General features: G+C 46.7%; 1 protein-coding gene across 1 annotated transcript in view; it reads left to right on the top strand.

Annotated features, from left to right (window-relative positions):
• LOC119952998 (Na(+)/H(+) exchange regulatory cofactor NHE-RF2-like) overlaps positions 1-22,991 on the top strand; it is a 130,837-nt gene that overhangs the window by 67,931 nt on the left and 39,915 nt on the right. Inside the window, exon 2 of the mRNA XM_038776745.1 lies at positions 12,126-12,305. Within this exon, the coding sequence (XP_038632673.1) occupies positions 12,126-12,305 (180 nt within the window). The remainder of the gene's footprint in view (positions 1-12,125; positions 12,306-22,991) is intronic.

Below are 22,991 nucleotides of genomic sequence, written 5' to 3' on the forward strand. Positions count from 1 at the left end.
GGAAGAATACTTTCAAAAGGGAATTGGAAAACCAAGAAATTGCAGGGGCAAAAGATAACTGGATGGCTCTTTTCAAAGTGCCAACCGAGGTGCGATGGGTCGAATGTGTGTCTGCCATGTGATTCTATGGATTGTTTCTAATGTGCATCTCATTCACGCAGTCACTATTCCCAGGGACAGCTGGTGTTTTCTGAATCGGCCCGCATGCACACTGGCCCACAGGTTCACACTGCTGCAAACCTGACCATCCTGACCCACAGGTTCACACTGCTGCAGACAGCACCAGCAATCCTGACCATCCTGACCCACAGTGTCACACTGCTGCAGACAGCACCAGCAAACCTGACCATCCTGACCCACAGGGTCACACTGCTGCAGGCCGCACCAGCAAACCTGACCATCCTGACCCACAGGGTCACACTGCTGCAAACCTGACCATCCTGACCCACAGGTTCACACTGCTGCAGACAGCACCAGCAAACCTGACCATCCTGACCCACAGGGTCACACTGCTGCAGACAGCACCAGCAAACCTGACCATCCTGACCCACAGGGTCACACTGCTGCAAACCTGACCATCCTGACCCACAGGGTCACACTGCTGCAAACCTGACCATCCTGACCCACAGGTTCACACTGCTGCAGACAGCACCAGCAAACCTGACCATCCTGACCCACAGGGTCACACTGCTGCAGACAGCACCAGCAAACCTGACCATCCTGACCCACAGGGTCACACTGCTGCAGACAGCACCAGCAATCCTGACCCACAGGGTCACACTGCTGCAAACCTGACCATCCTGACCCACAGGGTCACACTGCTGCAAACCTGACCATCCTGACCCACAGGGTCACACTGATGCAGACAGCACCAGCAATCCTGACCATCCTGACCCACAGGGTCACACTGCTGCAGACAGCACCAGCAATCCTGACCATCCTGACCCACAGGGTCACACTGCTGCAGGCAGCACCAGAAAACCTGACCATCCTGTGTCTCATCTCTCTTGCAATCTGTTATTAGATCTGTAATTAACATTGTTGGCATTCTTTAGATTGTTTATTAACTTTCCATTGATCATGAACCCAATTTCTGGGCACATGGTTAGGTGATTAGTAAGGCATTAAAGTTTGATTAGATTGACAGATCCTGACTGTCGCCACCCAGTGATCCATGCTACCACTGTGCCACCTACAATGCTGGAATAGTGTGCCTGCATTTGGGGAGGTTGGAATGGGATGGGGGTGGGAGGCAGTGGTAAGAGAGTGGATGCAGGAGATGGGCCCTTGCCCAGTGTTTCTACAGCACCTGGTTCCTGCCAATTGCTATTGCCACGTGTTCTAGTTTCAGACTGTAGCTGTCCTACAGACTGTATAAAGCCTCCCCAATCTCCCTGGCCCCCTCAATTCATTTTTCTTTATCACAAAGGCCTCAAAGCAAAGACAGTGAGGGAGGAGTGAGCAGCCAGGCCTAGTTGTGGTTACATGCTGTATTACAGCAAGATGCACAACACTGCTGCCGCTATCATTTTCTGCCAGAATTTTTAAATGTTATGTCCTTTTTTGCATGGGACATGAAATTGAGTCCCAGTCTCTCTTTCTCTTCTCTCTTTCCCTCCTCAATGAACAACCCAACATATTAACAACAACTTGAGTTAACCCAGTGTTAAGTTACATAACCATAGCCAAAAAAATATATAGAAACTATAGTTATGAACCCCCCCCCCCGGGTTGCTGCTGCTATTGACCAAGGTACCTATCTTTGAGCCAGGAAGTCCAGAAAAGGCTGCCACCGTTTATAGAACAGTAAGAAGTCTTACAACACCAGGTTAAAGTCCAACAGGTTTGTTTCAAACACGAGCTTTCGGAGCACGGCTCCTTCTTCAGGTGATTCACCTGAAGAAGGAGCCGTGCTCCGAAAGCTCGTGTTTGAAACAAACCTGTTGGACTTTAACCTGGTGTTGTAAGACTTCTTACTGTGCTCACCCCAGTCCAACGCCGGCATCTCCACATCATGGCTACCGTTTATAGAACCCTTGTATTGATCCCCCCAGGGCAAATTTGACCCTTTCCAATTTTATAAATCCCGCCATGTCACTGATCCAGGTCTCCACACTTCGGGGCCTTGCATCCTTCCACGCAGCAAGATCCTCCGCTGGGCTACTAGGGACGCAAAGGCCAGGACACTGGCCTCTTTCGCCCCCTGCACTCCCGGCTCCACCGTAACTCCAAAAATCGCGAGTCCCCACCCTGGTTTGACCCTGGATCCAACCACCCTCGACACCGTCCCCGCCACCCCCTTCCAGAATTCTTCCAGTGCCGGGCATGCCCAGAACATATGGCCATGATTCGCTGGACTCCCCGAACACCTAGTGCACCTGTCCTCCCCCCCCCAAAGAACCTACTCATCCTAGTCCCGGACATGTGGGTCCGGTGCAGCACCTTAAAGTCTCACACATGAAGAGGAAGAGTTGACTCTCTCCAAGGCACCCGCCCAAGTCCTCTCCTCTATCTGCTCCCCAAGTTCCCCCTCCCATTTAGCCTTCAGCTCCTCCACTGACGACTCCTCCACCTCCTGCATTACCATATAGATGTCAGACACCTTCCCCTCTCCGACCCACACCCCCGAAAGCACTCTGTCCATCGTCCCCCGCGAGGGCAGCAAAGGGAATCCCTCTACCTGTCGCCTAGCAAACGCCTTTACCTGCAAGTATCTGAACATGTTCTCTTGGGGAAGCCCAAATTTATCTTCCAGTTCCCCCAGGCCCGCAAACCTCCCGCCAATAAACAGGTCCCTCAATTTACTGATGCCCACCCTTTGCCACCCCCTAAATCCCCCATCCTTGTTCCCCGGGATGAACCGATGATTGCCACCCAGTGGAGCCTCCATCACTTTCCTCTTTTTAAGACGCTCCTCAAAACAGGCCTCTTTCAGGGTGGCATGGTGGCGCAGTGGTTAGCACTGCTGCCTGACGGCTCCGAGCACCCGGGTCGATCCAGGCCCTGGGTCACTGTCCGTGTGGAGTTTTCACATTCTTCTCCTGTCTGTGTGAATCTCACCCCCACAACCCAAAGATGTGCACGGTAGGTGGATTGGTCACGCTAAATTGCCCCTTAATTGGCAAATTTTAAAAACCTGCCTCTTTCACCAGGCTTTGGGTCATCTAACCTAATATCTCCTTGTGTCTGGGTGTCATACTTTGTTCTATAATATTCCTGTGGAGCACCTTGGGACATTTCATTACCTGAAAAAAGTGCTTTAGAAATTAGTTGTTGTTGCAGTATTAGCTGCATTGTGGGTAACATGAGCAGTAAGTGGTCTACGTTACAACAGGCCAGATATTGCAACACTGCAATCACCCGTGACCGGGGATCAGTGTGGATATGAACTGAGCTCCATTTATCCTCCCGTCTAGATAAAGTCCAGGCAAACAATGACAAGAAAAGGCACTGCGGAGAGCTCAGTCCAGCCAAGAGCAACACCCCGTTTCCACCACTCAATGCCAATACATTTCCTGCTTCATTGTATGGCTGTGTGAGAGCAGATTCCTCACACAGCTTCTCTTGGACAAATAGCCGCATCTTCCCATGTGAATTACAGAAATCCCTAACCTGTGATTTTTCCTCCTCCACCCAGTCCTGCCATTTACTGGTGACTCCAATATTAACCTTGAAATAAAACAGAATGCCGCTTCTGCCAGTCCAGCCGAAACAGAGTCCATGTTTGCTTTTGTGTAGCGTTTCAACATAGAATATTTTACATCTCTGTTCTGACGAAATTTGCCGTTCCATTAGAATTTGCCAGTGCTTCTGATGTCTGCAGGATGAACCTCTTGGACAGCACAATAATCAAACCCAGCAAGAAGAATCATTGGGGCATTAAAAAACACAATTTTTTTCCTATTCTTTGTAACAGAAATGTTCATTGAAAATGGGTGTGCAGGGGGAGGGGGGACTGCGGGTGGAGACTGCCTAATTGGACAGGGTGCTTGGAGACAGGAGATCACCCAATGAAACCTCTAAAAACATGTCAACCAAGAAGTCCCAGGTGAGGTGTTTGACGTGGGCTAGACCAGGGTTCTGTAACCTCAATAACAGGAGGATGACTAAAAGCCACAATGTTGTTAGTCAAATACTAATAATAATGAAAAACTAGATAGAGACTCATTTCATGTTTGTATGCAACACCTTTTGCACTGGTGCTCATAAACATGCATGAAATAATTGAATCAAAGAAGGAAACCAGTCAGCACATTTTCTCTCCCAGTTCTACTGAGGTAATATGGGTTGAAGTTAGAAATAGGAAAGGAGCAGTCACCTTGTTGGGAGTGTTCTATAGGCCCCCCAATAGCAGCAGAGATGTGGAGGAACAGATTGGGAAACAGATTCTGGAAAGGTGCAGAAGTCGCAGGGTAGTAGTCATGGGTGACTTCAACTTCCCAAACATTGAGTGGAAACTCTTTAGATCAAATAGTTTGGATGGGGTAGTGTTTGTGCAGTGTGTCCAGGAAGCTTTTCTAACACAGTATGTAGATTGTCCGACCAGAGGGGAGGCCATATTGGATTTAGTACTTGGTAATGAACCAGGGCAGGTGATAGATTTGTTAGTGGGGGAGCATTTTGGAGGTAGTGACCACAATTCTGTGACTTTCACTTTAGTAATGGAGAGGGATAGGTGCGAGCAACAGGGCAAGGTTTATAATTGGGGGAAGGGTAAATACAATGCTGTCAGACAAAAATTGAAGTGCAGAAGTTGGGAACATAGGCTGTCAGGGAAGGACACAAGTGAAATGTGGAACTTGTTCAAGGATCAGGTACTGCGTGTCTTTGATATGTATGTCCCTGTCAGGCAGGGAAGAGATGGTCGAGTGAGGGAACCATGGTTGACAAGAGAGGTTGAATGTCTTGTTAAGAGGAAGAAGGAGACTTATGTAAGGCTGAAGAAACAAGGTTCAGACAGTGCGCTGGAGGGATACAAGATAGCCAGGAGGGAACTGAAGAAAGGGATTAGGAGAGCTAAGAGAGGGCATGAAAAATCTTTGGCGGGTAGGATCAAGGAAAACCCCAAGGCCTTTTACACATACGTGAGAAATATGAGAATGACTAGAGTGAGAGTAGGTCCGATTAAGGACAGTAGCGGGAGATTGTGTATTGAGTCTGAAGAGATAGGAGAGGTCTTGAACAAGTATTTTTCTTCAGTATTTACAAATGAGAGGGGCCATATTGTTGGAGAGGACAGCGTGAAGCAGACTGATAAGCTTGAGGAGATACTTGTCAGGAAGGAAGATGTGTTGCGCGTTTTGAAAAACTTGAGGATAGACAAGTCCCCCGGGCCTGACGGGATATATCCAAGGATTCTCTGGGAAGCAAGAAATGAAATTGCAGAGCCGTTGGCAATGATCTTTTCGTCCTCGCTGTCAACAGGGGTGGTACCAGAGGATTGGAGAGTGGCGAATGTCGTGCCCCTGTTCAAAAAAGGGAATAGGGATAACCCTGGGAATTACAGGCCAGTTAGTCTTACTTCGGTGGTAGGCAAAGTAATGGAAAGGGTACTGAGGGATAGGATTTCTGAGCATCTGGAAAGGCATTGCTTGATTAGGGATAGTCAGCACGGATTTGTGAGGGGTAGGTCTTGCCTTACAAGTCTTATTGAATTCTTTGAGGAGGTGACCAAGCATGTGGATGAAGGTAAAGCAGTGGATGTAGTGTACATGGATTTTAGTAAGGCATTTGATAAGGTTCCCCATGGTAGGCTTATGCAGAAAGTAAGGAGGCATGGGATAGTGGGAAATTTGGCCAGTTGGATAACAAACTGGCTAACCGATAGAAGACAGAGAGTTGTGGTGGATGGCAAATATTCAGCCTGGAGCCCAGTTATCAGTGGCGTACCGCAGGGATCAGTTCTGGGTCCTCTGCTGTTTGTGATTTTCATTAACGACTTGGATGAGGGAGTTGAAGGGTGGGTCAGTAAATTTGCAGATGATACGAAGATTGGTGGAGTTGTGGATAGTGAGGAGGGCTGTTGTCGGCTTCAAAGAGACATAGATAGAATGCAGAGCTGGGCTGAGAAGTGGCAGATGGAGTTTAACCCTGAAAAGTGTGAGGTTGTCCATTTTGGAAGGACAAATCTGAATGCGGAATACAGGGTTAATGGTAGGGTTCTTGGCAATGTGGAGGAGCAGAGAGATCTTGGGGTCTATGTTCATTGTTCTTTGAAAGTTGCCACTCAAGTGGATAGAGCTGTGAAGAAGGCCTATGGTGTGCTAGCGTTCATTAGCAGAGGGATTGAATTTAAGAGCCGTGAGGTGATGATGCAGCTGTACAAAACCTTGGTCAGGCCACATTTGGAGTACTGTGTGCAGTTCTGGTCACCTCATTTTAGGAAGGATGTGGAAGCTTTGGAAAAGGTGCAAAGGAGATTTACCAGGATGTTGCCTGGAATGGAGAGTAGGTCATACGAGGAACGATTGAGGGTGCTAGGCCTTTTCTCATTAGAACGGAGAAGGATGAGGGGTGACTTGATAGAGGTTTATAAGATGATCAGGGGAATAGATAGAGTAGACAGTCAGAGACTTTTTCCCCGGGTGGAACACACCATTACAAGGGGACATAAATTTAAGATAAATGATGGAAGATATAGAGGGGATGTCAGAGGTAGGTTCTTTACCCAGAGAGTAGTGGGGGCATGGAATGCACTGCCTGTGGTAGTAGTTGAGTCGGAAAATTTATGGACCTTCAAGCGGCTATTGGATAGGTACTTGGATTAGGGTAGAATAAGGGAGTGTAGGTTAACTTCTTAAGGGCAGCACGGTAGCATTGTGGATAGCACAATTGCTTCACAGCTCCAGGGTCCCAAGTTCGATTTCGACTTGGGTCACTGTCTGTGTGGAGTCTGCACATCCTCCCCGTGACTGCGTGGGTTTCCTCCGGGTACTCCGGTTTCCTCCCACAGTCCAAAGATGTGCAGGTTGGGTGGATTGGCCATGACAAATTGTCCAAAATTCTATGATTAACCTAGGACAAAAGTTCGGCGCAACATCGTGGGCCGAAGGGCCTGTTCTGTGCTGTATTTCTCTATCTATCTCTGCAACAGTGCCGTTTATCGGCCCTTTCTTTGTAGCCCTGAAAACCTTTTTGCTTCAGACAATGATCCACTTCTCTTTTGAAAGCTTCGATTCAATCTGCCTCCACACTCTTAGGAGGAATCTGAAGCACACGCTGCACAAAGAAGCTTTTCCTTGTGTTGCCATTGCCTCTTTTGTCAATTACCGCAAACATGTGCCCGCTTGTTCTCTATCCTTCTGCGAATAGGAACAATTTCTCCCCATCTACTCTGTCCAGACCCTAAATCAGTCTGAATACCTCTGTCAAATCTATTCTTGGCCTTCACTTCCCCAGGGAGAACAGCCCCAGGTTCTCCGCTCTATTCAGTAATCAAATCCAATTTTTAATGGATAAGATCAACAACATTTGAAAGGATTCTTTTCACAAAGAACTGATACTGTCTCACAGATATAATAAATTTTTAAAAAATTTAGTGAACCCAATTTTTTTTCCCAATTAAGGGGCAATTTAGCTTGGCCAATCCAGCTATCCTGCACATCTTTGCGTTGTGGGGGTGAGACCCATGCAGACATGGGGAGAATGTGTAAACTCCAAACAAACTGACCTGGGGCCGGGATTGAACCCGGGTCCTCGCTGCTATGAAGCAGTAGTGCTAAGCACTGCACCACCGTGCCGCCCCTCTTTCTCAGACATAATATTGATTTAAAGTTTTGAAAGAATGAACATGCTGTTTAATTAGTATCAGTGTCTGTAATTTGCTGGTAGGAAATATGTAAGCCATTAACGCAACAGCATGTGGTGTTGCTTAGTTTGACAATGTTACGTAACTTGTTATGACTTTTGATTCGAGCAAGGTTTTGAGAGAATTTTGTATTTTTGTGATTAAACATTTTTACAAGTTCTCGCTGTTTGTAGGAATATTAATTGGCAAGAAGACTTTCTGATGCATGGTAGTCTTTTTAAATTAGAAACTCAATTGGGTAACTTTGTATTTTCAAACAAATGGTAATGAGGGGGAAAATGGGTTTGATTGACCTAGGTTAGAAGCTGCACAAGTCCTCAATGAACTAATGTGCTTCCAGAGCCGCAGTTCGCTGATCCCTTGGCTAAACTCTGGCGCAACAGTCATATTCCACATTGTGTCCGTCCTTATAAGGTCAATTCCTAGTTTGTCTCGAGGTATACATAGTTTTGGTTGTGGATGTTCCACCACTGAGTGGCTAACGGTGATAACGTGGCTGGATTGAGACCCAGGCCATCGCTGTGTAAGGTTAATCGCCATTAGCTGTGACCTGGAATGCACTAGCTGAAAGAGTGTTGCAGCAGATTCAGTAGCCACTTCCACCAGGGAACTGGAGCTACACTGGAAAAGCAGAAATTAGCTGGGTCCAGGGAAAGGGAAGGTCAGTGGGATTTATTGGCTAGCTTTTAGAAAGGCACAGTGGACTGAATGGCCACCTCTTGGGCTGCAAGATTCTGTGGTATTGTGAACTGGGTAAGTTTCCCTGGTGTGGTTGAGCAGGGCTTCCTATAGTAAATAATCTCAAACTCTACTTCGAACTTGGCTCCTTTAGCAGACTGGTAGTTACTTGGTACCGTCACAGGCACATGTTTTTGAAATGTGCAGTTTGTGCCAGAATGTCACAGTGACCGTTGTACCTCAGGAGTTGCTATGCCTGACTGCCCTTTGGAATGTTTTGTCCTAATCCTTGTTAAACTAAAGCCAAGATTCTCCCTTTGCAAAGCGCCAGGTGTGAGCTTTAGTTTAACTTCATTGGACAACAGCAAAGGCCGACAACCTGGATTGTGCCGCCCTGGTGCCCACACTTGACATTTGTTGGTGGGCTTATCTCTGAAGAAATATCACCATCTCTTTCCTGCTGAGATACCCTTGAACTGGCCCCATGTTAACATGCTGAGAATTCTTGGATCTTTGGTTAACGTTCCAGCCTGTGTCAACAGCACTGAAAGAGAAAAACATACTCACTTCCTTGTGCCTGCTCCAAAGAGATCTGACTCTCATGCTCTCTGGGGATCAGTGTTATCCTGTACAATTCCTGACAGTTCTGATTTATGTCAGAAACAGAGCATTGAATTCAGGCACTCCCCAAGTGGTTGATGTGATTGTTGATCTTTTGTGTTCTGTATTTTGATCTCTCAAATCAGCAAGGCTGAAATCATCCTCATTTCAAATTCAGCCTGATACCAATCATGGGTTTTGTGTATGTGTCAGAGATTTTGTGCTGGTGAATGTGTGGGAGATATATTTGACCTTGGTGACTGGACATCAGTACAAAAAACAGCTTTAATGAGCTGTGTGGTCAGACAGTTGTTAGATCCCTGTGGGGAAATAAAAATTTACTTAATGACCCCCAAATGAAGAAGGTACCAACAAAATTCTACATTTTGTAGTTTTTAAACTTTAAAATGAATCCGAACTGCCGCAAGTTAAACAAGAATGTATAACACAACCACAAACACCCACATTATTCCAAATATTACTGAGTAACAGTTCCACAACTTTACCCATGCAGGGTGGATCAGGAATCCTATCTGACCACCACTTTCAACTTTCTGTTTCACAGGTGCGATATTTGTAAAGGTACATGAAGTCATAGTGTAGCCATCTGGGATGGCCACTTCCAACTAGGTGCAGGGAAACTCTCAAAGCCTAGTGGGTAAAATGGACAAGCCAAGACTCAGGCAGGCTCAGAGCCTGAAATGCATATTTGCAAGCAAGAGGTCCAGATGGTATCAAACCTCCGACCAATTAGCATTTTAATGGGGCCGATAATCATTTGATGGCCCACCTTCACCAAAACAAAGGACTGATACTCGAGCAACTGGTGCAGTCCCAGACATTTCGGCGCCACTCCCTGCTCAAGGGAAACGCAAACAACGGGGTCAGTGACCGTTTGGGACATGTCCAGCCATCCAGATCCCCGCCCACTTATTGGTTCACAATCAAACGGAGTGATCAGGATCACCCAATTAGTGGGGTCCAAACTGAAGGACCGCCCAAAAGAGCGTGAAAACCGCCAAGTATAAGAAGAAGAGGTCGCCACATGTTCATCCTCTCTTGGACCTGGTACCCTGGTCTCGGCCATCTCCAAGTGCAGCAACACTAGAAGCAAGTACAAGTTCAACGCTCGCTGCCAGTCGGATGAGCTTAGCTAACAGCAGTTACTCCTTCAGACTCAATAGATCCAGAATCGAACAGCGGCCACTGTTTCTCTGGCCTAAGCCGGGTGCCCGAAGTTAAGTACAGGTTTTGTTAGTCGATAGGTGTAGTTAACTAGTAGTGTTTATGTTGCATAACTAATTGTGTGTAAATAAAGTACCCTTGACCTTGAACTAACTAACTGGTGTTTGGCTCTTTGGTCGATAGCCGGTTGAAACTTGTGGTGGTATCATTTGATACCTGATAAATTTAATAACAACTGGAGAGGAAATGAGGACGAATGTTGTCTCACAGAGTGGTGGGAAAACACTCAGTTTTTCAGTGTCTCCGAGCTACACTTGTCGCTTTCCACATTTTAGATATTTTTATCCAGGAAAAAAATGGCCTCTTTCCTCAAGAATTCTGTGTTCCTCTTTCTGCCTGTGTCTGTTATCTCTTTTCCACATCTGTGTGCTGATCGCATTCACTGGCCCACTCCTCTGCTTGCAGCTTTCCTTTGCGTCTGACAGCCACACCGCTCCATTCTCATGAACCAGCATTTCTTCTTATCCAAGGAAACTGCAATTGATGCCTTTACAATTGATACAAATGTTTCCTTTTCAAACATTCTTAAAAACAGTTACAGATTTTGCAGACATCTTTAAATTACAAATTCTCTAGGGCGCCACAGTGGTGCAGTGGTTGGCGTGGCTGCCTCACCATGCTGAGGACCCGGGTTCAATCCCGACCCCGGGTCACTGTCCGTGTGAAGTTTGCATATTCTCCTCGTGTCTGTGTGGGTCTCACCCCACAACCCAAAGATGTGCAGGGTAGGTGGACTGGCCACTATCAATTGCCCTTTAATTGGGGAAAAATAGAATTGGGCACTTTAAATAAAAAAAAATAATAAATTTACAATTTTCTTTTACTGCTTCCGGGTCAAAGGTGGCCTCATAATTATTGGATGGTCACTGAGCTGTAATCCAACACTTGGAGCAGAGGAAGAACATTGTCTCTTTTCTGTCCTTTTTTATGTTTATTTTTTTAGCCTAATAATCACTGATGTGAGTACGGCATGTGCTAGGACTACAAGAACACAACCATCTTGTCAACTGGGAAGGATTCTGGCTTTGGACTATTGTGTGTCAACAAGTGGTTTAAATTCCCTGATTGTGTGAAATCATTAGGACTGGAGTCTGGGGTGAGGACCTAAAGCAGCTTTTGCAGAGCTCCCATGTGGCCCAGCACATGCTCTAGATGGAGCCAATCTGATACTTTGGCAGCCACTGTCGCTCAGAAACCAGGGAGCCTAAACATTTAAATTGTTTCCTGTACACGTGTCAACTGGGAGCAGAACTATATTTTCAAATGGATTTTGTTCAAGCCATAAAATGTTGAGGTTTCCCTGAGTGAGTTAGGTGGAGTTAGGAGCAATGAGTGTTAGGGTTTGAACGCTACTAATGGACAAACAAACCAGCGAGATTATGTGCCTTAGATAACTGCCATCTCTCCATTCCTGTTAACTATCTCCTATCTGGGTTTTTATATTACACAACCAGTCCAGACCTTGTGGATCTCGGGCAACTCTTGTTGATGTGAACAATATAAGCTCCCTTGTTTGTGGGAAGTTATAATGAACCGCATTGGCTGAGGCTACACTTTTAGCATCAGAAGAGGACACAAACTGATTGCGTCATGGCCGACCTTCTTCCGCTGCCCTTTCCCATTTTCATTCCATACCCCTTGCTGGCAACGTGAACCTTACTGAATGCACCATTCTGATGTTGAAATCGCTTGATTGTTCACAGTTTGTCTGTTGTGCTTTGCTGTTGGTTGCTGTGTTCTTTGGCTGCCATTCCCTCTACACGGGCTGTAATGGGATTTGCTCTTGTGATTTCAGGAAATTTCTGATGTGCCTAAGGAGCTGCGTCCTCGTCTCTGTCGTATGCAGAAAGGCTCCAATGGTTACGGCTTCAACCTGCACAGTGAAAAGTCCAAGATTGGCCAGTATATCCGGGCCGTGGACCCTGATTCTCCCGCAGAACATTCTGGACTGCTGCCTCAGGACCGCATCATTGAGGTACCTCGCTCACTTCAGTTCAGCTAGTTTGAATCACTGGATCATTTCGGCTCAAATAATTTTGGTGCATTGAAGTAACAGCCCCCTGTAATCTCTGATACTGCAGTGTCTTCTCCCCTTATCAGTGTGTGCGTGTGTCCATCTGTATGTCTCTTTCCTGGGGTGGGATGCTGGGCGGGGGTAGTCAGTGGAATATTTTGCCTTCCTTTTACAGTAGAAGTCGGTAAATAGTCGGTAAATAGTGATCAGTAGTGCGATTCTTCCAGCAGAAAGGGGCATTTCCAATGAGAGCTCCAATTAGTTCCACTCATCATTCCACGGCCTTCTCCTTCAAACTCTGGCTGAATTTTACCCGATAACCGGCCGACTAGGTCAGGGCCTGACCCTGGGTATTCAACGGCCCCTGACAGCAATATGCAGACTGATATTTTCGATTGTGGCAGGGTGGTTAGTGTGATCGTGCATTGGGCTCTTATCCTGAGTTTGCAGTCCGGTAGTCAGTGCAGGTAGACGCTGTTCTTCACTCCATAGCTGCCTTGAAACAGAAAACATAAGGAACCTTGAGCCTGGTGTTCCTTTACTTATACTGTATCCCATTGGCTAGGAGTCTGCCACACCTCACATCCCATGGTCACCAGCAATGCCAGACAAATGTCAGAGATTGGAAATATGGACCGGAGAAAGTATCTGAAATTTGCTCTGCTGCTCTCCCTCCCCCTTTCCTCAAGTTATCTATCAATCAACCAATCAATCACATTGGAATATCCTATTTCTCTTCTTTCCTTCTCACCCATCAGTTATCAAATAATGGAAGTTTCGAAAGGATAGCCATAGTTTCCTGACTGTGTATTCCACGTTCTTGGTCTCCTTCCGTTAATCAGTGACTGCTTCAGATGCCTTGGTCAATATTCCTCCCTCAGCCCAGATGTCCATATTTTTGTGCCTGGAGTGCATTACTGAACTCCTATCATGTTCTGTTCATCTACCCATTCAGTGCAGGTTTAAGCTTTTTGGTGCAAGGTTTGCAGAACCTTCCCGATCAGAGTGATCGGGAGTTTTAGAAATGGTCACACTTCCTGTATAAATTGGAGCTGGAAGCAACCAGGTGTGAGCATCATCCCTTCCTGATAACCTGACAATGTGCCTTTTATTCCAACTCTCAAATTTCCCATCCAGAGCCAAGAGATTTATTTCAGTTTTGCCTGGTTCTATTTTGTCCTGTAATCTTTTGTGTGAAATCTTCTGAAATGCCTTTTGAAAATGTGTTGTGCAAAGAGAAATGCCTTGTGAAAATTTGTTGGTAAAACATCACTTACACAAAATCATATTGATGATCCCCAATCAACATACACTTTTCTCACGGCTCAGGGGGAGGCGGTGAAGTAGGGGTCTTGTCACTGGGCTAGCAGAAGGCCTTGTGGCACAGTCCCCACTACTGGATCAGGATCTCTGGAATGCCGCGACTTGTTGGCCGTGGAAGGAGCATTCATAACATGGTTCAACAAGCTAACGTCGTTCAGTTAGGGCAGGGGTGGGCAAACTACGGGCCGCATGCGGACCGCCAAAGGTCTTTATGCGGACCACCAAGATCAAGTCATTAAAAAAAAAAATTTTTTTTTAAAAATGTTTTGTTTTCAATTTTAAGGTTAATGGGGGGGGGGGGGGGGGGCTGTTGGGTTCCTGGTATAGGGTGGATACGTTGACTTGAGTAGGGTGATCATTGCTCGCACAACATGTGTTTCATGTGAAGTTTCTACTTTAAAATATTAATTAATAAAAATTAATTGCTTTTTTTTTCTTTAAAAACCTTTTATTTTGGCTATTTTAAATATTAATTATTTTACTTAATATGCTAAGCGGCCCTTCAAAATTGTGAATCCCCCCCCCCCCCCCCAAAAGTAAACCGTGTGGGTTTGAAGATATGCTAAAACAAAAAGTGGCGTAATAATCCTTTTTCACTGTCCAGGGCACCCGGCTTTGAATCCTATCATTTCAGATGGTGAAATTCAATGAAGTAAAATGTCTGGAACTAAAAAAAGCCTAATGGTGACCGTGAAACTATTGTCGATTATCATTTAAAAAAAAAAAAACATCTTGTTCACTAATGTACTTCCCTAAAGGGAAGGAAATCATCTGACTCCAGACCCACAGTTTTGTAGTTGACTCTTAAATACCCTCTGGATTGACCAAGCAAGTCCGTTGTATTAAGCCAAAGCAGGAAACCGGATGGACCAACCTACATTGAACTAGTTGCCAGAAGTGTCGAGGGCAAACCCAGCCCTGGAACCTCCCTCCCCCTGCCCTGCTGATGAATCTTTAGTACTCCATGTTGAACACCACTTGCAGGAAGCACTGGGTGGTGACTTCAATGTCCATCACCAAGAGTGACTCGGCAGCACTGCCATAGACTGAGCAGGCCAAGTACTAAAGGACATAGACTGGTTGCCACGAGTGATAAGGGAACCAACAAGAGGGAAAAACATACTTGACCTTATCCTCACTGATTTGCCTGGCCTGGATGCATCTGTCCATGACCATATTGGTAGGAATAACCACCACACAGTTCTTGTGGTGACGAAGCCCCATCTTCACATTGGGAATACTCTTCAGTGTGCTGTGTGGCATTAGCACTGTGCAGAATGGGATAGATTTCGAACAGATCTAGCAACTCAACACTAGGCATCCATGAGGCGCTGTGGGCCATCAACAGCAGCAGAGTTACACTCAACCTTAAACTGTAACGTCCTGCCTCAGCATATCCCCATTTCTATCATTACCACCACCCAAAATTTAATACAGTACGGAATGCCAGGAGCAACAATCATACCTAAAAATGGTGTCGACCTTGTAAAGCTACAATACAGGACGAAAGGTAAAGTTGCCACAGGCTGCTTTCCCTTTTTGAAAGAGCTGACAAACGGTGGTTTAACATGAGCACCACCACACCTCGGGCGATGGGCAAGGTTCAGAAGGTGGCAAGTGGTTAGTACTGCTGCTCACAGCGCCAGGGACCCGGGTTCAATTCTGACCTTGGGTGACTGTGTGGAGTTTGTGCGTTCTCCCCATGTCTGCATGGGTTTCCTCTGTACGCTCTGGTTTCCACAGTCCAAAGATGTGCCGCTTAGGTGGATTGGCCATACAAAATTGGTCCTAAGGGTGGGGTTTCGAGGATTGGTGGGGCAGTCTTTCGAAAGGTCGGCGTAGACTTGATAAGCCGAATGGCCTCTTTCTGCACTGTAGGGATTCTATGATGACTTCTTTCCATCATAAGGTCAGAAGCAGGATGTTCGGTGGTGATTACACAATGTTCAGAACCATTTGCTGCGACTTGGATACTGAAGCTATCCATGTCCAAATGCAGCAAGACTAGGACAATATCCAGGCTTAGGCTGATAAGTGGCAAACAATATTCATGCCACACAAAGTGTCAGGCAATGACCATCTCCAAGAAGAAAAACATTTACCTCATCGCCCCATGAAATTCAATGGCATTACCATCACTGAATACCCCTTTATCAACAATCTAGGAGTTATCATTGACCAGAAGCTGAACCAAACCTGCCGTATAAATACTGTGGCTACAAGAGCAGGTCAAAGGCTGGGAATCCTGTGGCAAGTAACTCACCTCCTCAATTCCCAAAGCTTGTTCACCATCTACAAAGTACCAGTCAGGAGTGTGATGGAATACACTTCCCCTTGCTTGAATGACTGCAGCTCCTATAACAATTCAGGAACTTGACACCATCCAGAACAAAGCAGCCTGTTTGATTGGCACCCCTTCCGCAAACATTCAATCCTTCCACCACATGCGCACATCAGCATTGTATACCATCTGCAAGATGTACAACAGAAATTTACGAAGGCACCATCAATGGTACCTTCCAATCCCATCACCATGACCATCTAAAGGACATGGGCAACAGATATATGGGATCACCACCACCTGCAAGGTCCGCCTCCCAGTCACTCATCATGCTGACTTGGAAATATATCGCTGTTCCTTCACTGTCATTGGGTTAAAATTCTGGAACTCTCTCCTCTCTAGCAGCACTCTGGTTGTACCTCCATCTCGTGGACTGCAGCAATTCAATAAGGCAGCTTACCACTACCTTAAAGGACAGTTATGGATGGGCACTACATTCTGGTCTAGCCAGCCGTACACACATCCCCTAAATTAATGAAATCATAGTAAGTAATCTCTACAGTGTAGAAGAAGGCCATTCAGCCCATCGGATCTGCACCGACACTTGGAAAGAGCACCCTACATAAGTCCAAGACCTCATACCCCCATAACCAAGCAACCCCACCTAACCTTTTGGACACTAATGAACAATTTAGCATAGCCAATCCAAAGATCTGCACATCTTTGGACTGTGGGAGGAAACTGGAGCAGCCGGAGGAAATCCTCGCAGACACTGGGAGAAAGTGCAAGCTCCACATTGACAGTCACACGAGGTGGGAATTGAACCCGGGTTCCTGGAGCTATGAGGCAGTAGTGCTAGCCATGGTGCGGCCCAAAAATAAATGAACTCTGTACCTCACCATGAATCGCAGTAATTTCTGCAACACCCATGTTGAATTTGCTGCTCAGTGATCCTGTCTCTTGCTGCTTTGAATATTTTAAGGAAATGTTTGTCGCTCTACTCCAGCAGGCAAAGGAAAGATGGATTAAAGCTGGTCAAACATAACAATGCCAAAAGAAGGTGTTTAATCTTGTCCTGTGACTCAGTGCTTGCTGCACAATTTGGGTATTGGCAAGGTATTAAATAAAATTAAAATCCACCCTTTTGTGAGCCTTCACTATTGAGGAATTTTCAGCCTAGAATTTAATGTCCAATTAAATATTTTGGGAGTAATTTATCAGACTTTTAAAAAACATGTGTTTGTATCAAACCCCATCAGGATTGGGGATCTTTGCAAAGCAGTTTATGTGCATGTGATTTGTATTGGGTTATTATATAGATGATTCTGACTTTGCATCCCACGTTCCCCACATAAGGAAATGACTGACTGGTTACTCTTGGCTGAGGAAACAATATTGAGCCTGGAGACCGGGGAGGGTGGGGTCATCCTTGGGCTGGTCTCTCCCTGGGAAGGCCATAGAAACCTTTGTTTAATGCCCCATCAGACATGCTAGATATTTCCTCACTGGGTTGGAGAAGGTGGGAGCAGACCCTCCGAACTGCCCTGGAGTGTTGGTCTCCGTCATGTGACGCAAACCCACAGCCTTCCTGAAAGTGTGTTAACCAAACGTGCGGTGCCCTTTCACAATGTTAGTGTTTCTCTGCAAAAATGTAACATTTATAAAACATCGATGGAACTCAAAAATTCATTTTAGACAGTAAATATTTATGGACCAGCATCTCCTGATGCTGTCAAAGGGATGGATTTTGTGGGAATAATTCTGATACTGCTTCTGAATGGCTTGCGTTAGTTGGCAGATTAAACAGACAGTTATAGGGGCAACACGGTGGCACAGTGGTTAGAACTGCTGCCTCACGGCGCCGAGGTCCCAGATTCGATCCCGGCTCCGGGTCACTGTCCACGTGGAGTTTGCACATTCTCCCCATGTTTGCGTGGGGTTCGCCCCCACAACCCGAAGATGTGCAGGATAGGTGGATTGATCACGCTAAATTGCCCCTTAATTGGAAAAAATGAATCGGGTACTCTCAATTTTAAATTGTCAGTTATGTAAGTGGAACAACATTAATCTCGACCCTTCTGCCCCTTGTATATTTTTGGTTTCTTGTTGCACCTCCTTGTCACACAGTATGTCACTTATATCTTTCACCCAGGCTGCCCGGTGGCAGAGTGATTAGCACTGCTGCCTCGTGGCACCAAGGACTCTGGTTCTGTCTCGGCCCCGGGCTGCTGTCCGTGTGGAGTTTGCACATTCTCACCGTGTTTGTGTGGGTCTCACCACCACAACCCAAAGATGTGCAGGGTAGGTGGATTGGCCCCACAAAATTGCCCCTTACTTGGAAAAAAAGAATTGGGTACTTTAAATTTATTTAAAAATTAAAAAAATACTAATTGTCTCCTGTTCCCCACTTGATGTGGAGATGCCGGCGTTGGGCTGGGGTGAGCACAGTAAGAAGTCTTACACCTGTTGGACTTTAACCTGGTGTTGTAAGACTTCTTGCTGTGTTCCCCACTTAAGCACTCGACCCCTATCCTCCTGTCTAATCACTCACCCATACGATCTGGGAATATCTGCCGCTCTGATTTGCCTGTTTTTTTATTTTTGAGTGTTTTGCAGCTTTTTCTGTTTTTGAGCTCTATCGAAAGTGATGTTTACTGTCGGTGTGGCTCTGGCAGTGTGTAATGCTGCTAAAACAGGCAATGCTTTGTGGTGATTAGTGAGAGAACAATATCTGGAACTCCATTGTGGGTGAGTAAGAATGCTGGAGGGTATTCGTGTCCTGGGACACCTGCATTTCCTCATGGATACATGGCCTTTATGGGCAACATAAAGTGACCAAAAACACCCGCAGGAGCAAAGTCCATCCCTGCTGCTCATTGTAATACAACGACACCCAGATTCAGATACGAACCAACAGGAACCACATGGGAGTGCTAAGGAATGATGAAGCCATTAGGGCATTAATGTATGTCAACATCAACTTAGCCTGATGTGTTTTTTTTAAATTAAACTCAAATTGGTCCTATTACCAGTGACGGATCACTCCCCACCAGTATCTATTTCATAGAATTTACAGTGCAGAAGGAGGCCATTTGGCCCATTGAGTCTGCACCGGTTCTTGCAAAGAGCACCCTACCCAAGGTCCACACCTCCACCCTATCCCCATAACCCAGTAACCCCACCCAATACTAAGGGCAATTTTGGACACTAAGGGCTATTTAGCGTGGCCAATCTACCTAACCTGCACATCTGTGGACTGTGGGAGGAAACCGGAGCACCCGGAGGAAACCCACACACACACTGGGAGGACGTGCAGACTCCGCACAGACAGTGACCCAAGCCGGGAATTGAACCTGGGACCCTGGAGCTGTGAAGCAATTGTGCTAACCACTGTTACCGCGCTGCCCCCACGATGCTACCGCGCTGCCCCCACGATGCTACCGCGCTGCCCCCACGATGCTACCGCGCTGCCCCCACGATGCTACCGCGCTGCCCCCACTATGCTACCGCGCTGCCCAACGTTATACAGAGACCGACCCATCAGCTCAAGTACTGTACCCCAGTGTTATACAGTGACAGACCTGTGCCCACCAGTACTGTACCCCAGTGTTATATAGTGACAGACCTGTCTCCACCTGTACTGCACCCCAGTGTTATACAGAGACAGGCCTTTCCCCACCTATACTGTACCGCAGTGTTATACAGTGAAATAAATTACTCCATCAATACTGGACACCAGTGTTGTACGGGGTCAGACCTGGCAGCTTTTTATATTCATTCACCAAATGTAGGCATTGCTGGCTAGACCAGCATTTTTATTGCCATCTCTAAATTGTTCTTGTGAAACTGGTGGTGAGTTGCCTTCTTGAACCACGGCAGACCATGTGGTCCAGATACACCCACAGTGCAGTTAATGAGGGAGTTCTGGGATTTTAACCCAGTGACAGTAAAGGAATGGAGATATATTTTCAGGTCAATATGGTGTATAGCTTGGATGGGAATGCCCAAGTGTTGGTGTTCTCATGTATCTGCCCTTGTCCTAGATGATAATGTTGCAGGTTTGAAAGGTGCTTTAGTGAGTTTCTGCTTTACATCTTGTAGATGGTAAACAGTGTTACCACTATGCGCCAGTGGTGGAGAGAGTGAATGTTTAAGAATGTCTAAGCAAGTTAAACTGAAGCAACGCGGTTTCACGACCCCTCTCCCCAGCATACTCATGGCAAACGTCCAAGCGATCGAAAACAAGCTGGATGAACTTAACGCCAGACTTGCCTCTGAGGGAAGCAAGAGACTGCTGTGTGCTCTGTTTCACAGAGACATGGCTCACCCCTGCCTCACCGGACTGTGCCATACAACCTGAAGACTTCTCTGTTCATTGGGCGGACCGCACCGCGTCATCAGGCAAAGCAAAGGGTGGAGGGGTGTGCCTCCTCATCAACCCCTCCTGGTGTTTGGATGTGGCGACCCTGGCGACCTACTGCTCCCCGGACCTGGAATATCTGACCATGAAGTGCCGCCCATACTATCTTCCACGTGAGTTCACTTCAGCCATTATCACAGCGGTCTATATCCCACCCCAGGCAGAAGTGAGGAAGGCGCTGGACGAACTGTACACAGTTATAAACAACTACGAAACAGAACACCCGGAGGCCACTGCTACTCAAAAAATCAAGGGCGCCTACCATTCCATCCCCCGACCGCACTTTTGGAAATCAGACCATAAGATGGTGCTCCTTCTCCCGCCACACAAGCAGAAACTTAAGCGGGAAAATCCAGCTAAGAAGGTTTTGCAGTGCTGGTCCGAGGAGACAGAAGAGCTCATGCGTGACTGCTTAGAGCCAGTGGACTGGTCCATATTTAAGAACTCGGCGACCAACTTAAATGAGTATGCCACCACCGTCACAGACTTAATCAGCAAATGTGTGGACGACTGCATGTCAAGGAAAGCAGTACATACGTTCCCCAACCGGAAACCATGGCTCAATCGCGAGATTGACTCCCTACTGAAGGACAGGTCTGAGGCGTTCAAGGCAGACGATCCTGACCTATACAAGAAATCCAGATACGACCTCCGCAAAGCCATCCGAGATGCTAAGAGAGAATATCAAACCAAGCTAGAGTCACAGACAGACTCTCGGCGGTTGTGGCAAGAACTAAACAACATAACGGGCTACAAAGCAAAGCCGAGCAGTATCTCTGGCAGCAACACACCCCTCCCTGATGAAGTCAATGCATTCTATGCTCGGTTCGAGAAGGTAACCAACAATCCGCTGTTGAGTGCCCCAGCAGCCCATAATTCACCCATACCCACCATCACGGCTCCAAAGTCAGATCGGCCTTCCTGAAAGTGAACCCTCGGAAGGCGAATGGCCCGGACGGGATCCCTGGTCGTGCACTCAGAGCCTGTGCGGACCAGCTGGCAGAGGTGTTCGCAGACATCTTTAACCTGTCCCTACTCCACTCCGAGGTCCCCATCTGCTTCAAGAAGACCACCATCATACCGGTGCCAAAGAAGAACCAGGCAACGTGCCTCAATGACTAACATCCGGTGGCCCTGATTTCAGTCGTAATGAAGTGCTTCGAGAGATTGATCATGAAGCGCATCACTTCCATGCTCCCAGAACGCTTTGATCCACTGCAATTTGCATATCGTTGCAACCGGTCCACATCAGACGCCATTTCACTGGCCCTGGAGCATCTCGAAAACAAGGACTCTTACATCAGACTCTTATTTATTGATTACAGCTGCGCATTCAACATCATAAACCCAGCCAAGCTCATATCAAGGCTCTAAAACCTAGGACTTGGCTCCCCACTCTGCAACTGGATCCTCTATTTTCTGACCAACAAACCACAATCAGTAAGAATGAACAACACCTCCTCCACAATAGTCCTAGATACCGGGGCCCCGCAAGGCTGCGTACTTAGCCCCTGACTCTACTCCCTGTATACACACAACTGCGTGGCAAAATTTGGTTCCAACTCCATCTACAAGTTTGCTGACGACACGACCGTAGTGGGCCGGATCTCGAATAATGACGAGTCAGAATACAGGAGGGAGATAACTAGTGGAGTGGTGCAACGACAACAATCTCTCACTCAGTGCCAGCAAAAGTAAAGAGCTGGTCATTGACTTCAGGAAGCAAAGTACTGTACACACCCTTGTCAGCATCAACGGAGCCGAGGTGGAGATGGTTAACAGTTTCAAATTCCTAGGAGTGCACCTCTCCAAAAATCTGTCCTGGCCCACCCACGTCGACGCTACCACCAAGAAAGCACAAAGCGCCTATACTTCCTCAGGAAACTAAGGAAATTTGGTATGTCCACATTAACCCTTACCAACATTTACAGATGCACCATAGAAAGCATCCTATCGGGCTGCATCACAGCCTGGTATGGCAACTGTTCGGCCCAGGATCGCCAGAAATGTCAGAGTCGTGAACACCGCCCAGTCCATCATATGAACCTGCCTCCCATCCATTGACTCCATCTACACCTCCCGCTGCCTGGGGAAAGCGGGCACCATAATCAAAGACCCCCCCCCCCCCCCCCCCCCCCCCCCAAGGAACAGTGGTTAGATTATGTACTGTTGGAAATGTTCATTTCCTGGCACTTGTGTGGCATGAATATTACTTGTCAGCCTAAGCCTGGATATTGTCCAGGTCTTGCTGCATTTGGCCATGGACTGCCATCTGTTTGGCCCTTTGGCTCACCGTAGAGCCTTGCTGTAGTAATGTATGCAAGGAAATGATGTAATGTGGGAAACCGAGAAGCAGCAGGTATAAGAGCGAACACAACGCAAAGTTACATTCATTTATCAAGTGTTCTTGTGTCATTTTACAAATACACAACAAAATCTGGTGATGAGGAAGGGATTCGAACCAGTGTGTGCAAAGCACCCTGAAGAGGAAGAGCAAAAGAAAGGTCTGAAATGGGGAATATTTTCACGTTGCTGTCTTTGGGGAAAACCAGTTGGGTTAGTGTGGATGTGAGTGAAAGCGTGGTTTTATTTTGTTGTTTGTGTATGTTATTGATTGTTTTTG

Source organism: Scyliorhinus canicula, chromosome 18 (assembly GCF_902713615.1).
Source record: "Scyliorhinus canicula chromosome 18, sScyCan1.1, whole genome shotgun sequence".
Taxonomy (NCBI): domain Eukaryota; kingdom Metazoa; phylum Chordata; class Chondrichthyes; order Carcharhiniformes; family Scyliorhinidae; genus Scyliorhinus; species Scyliorhinus canicula.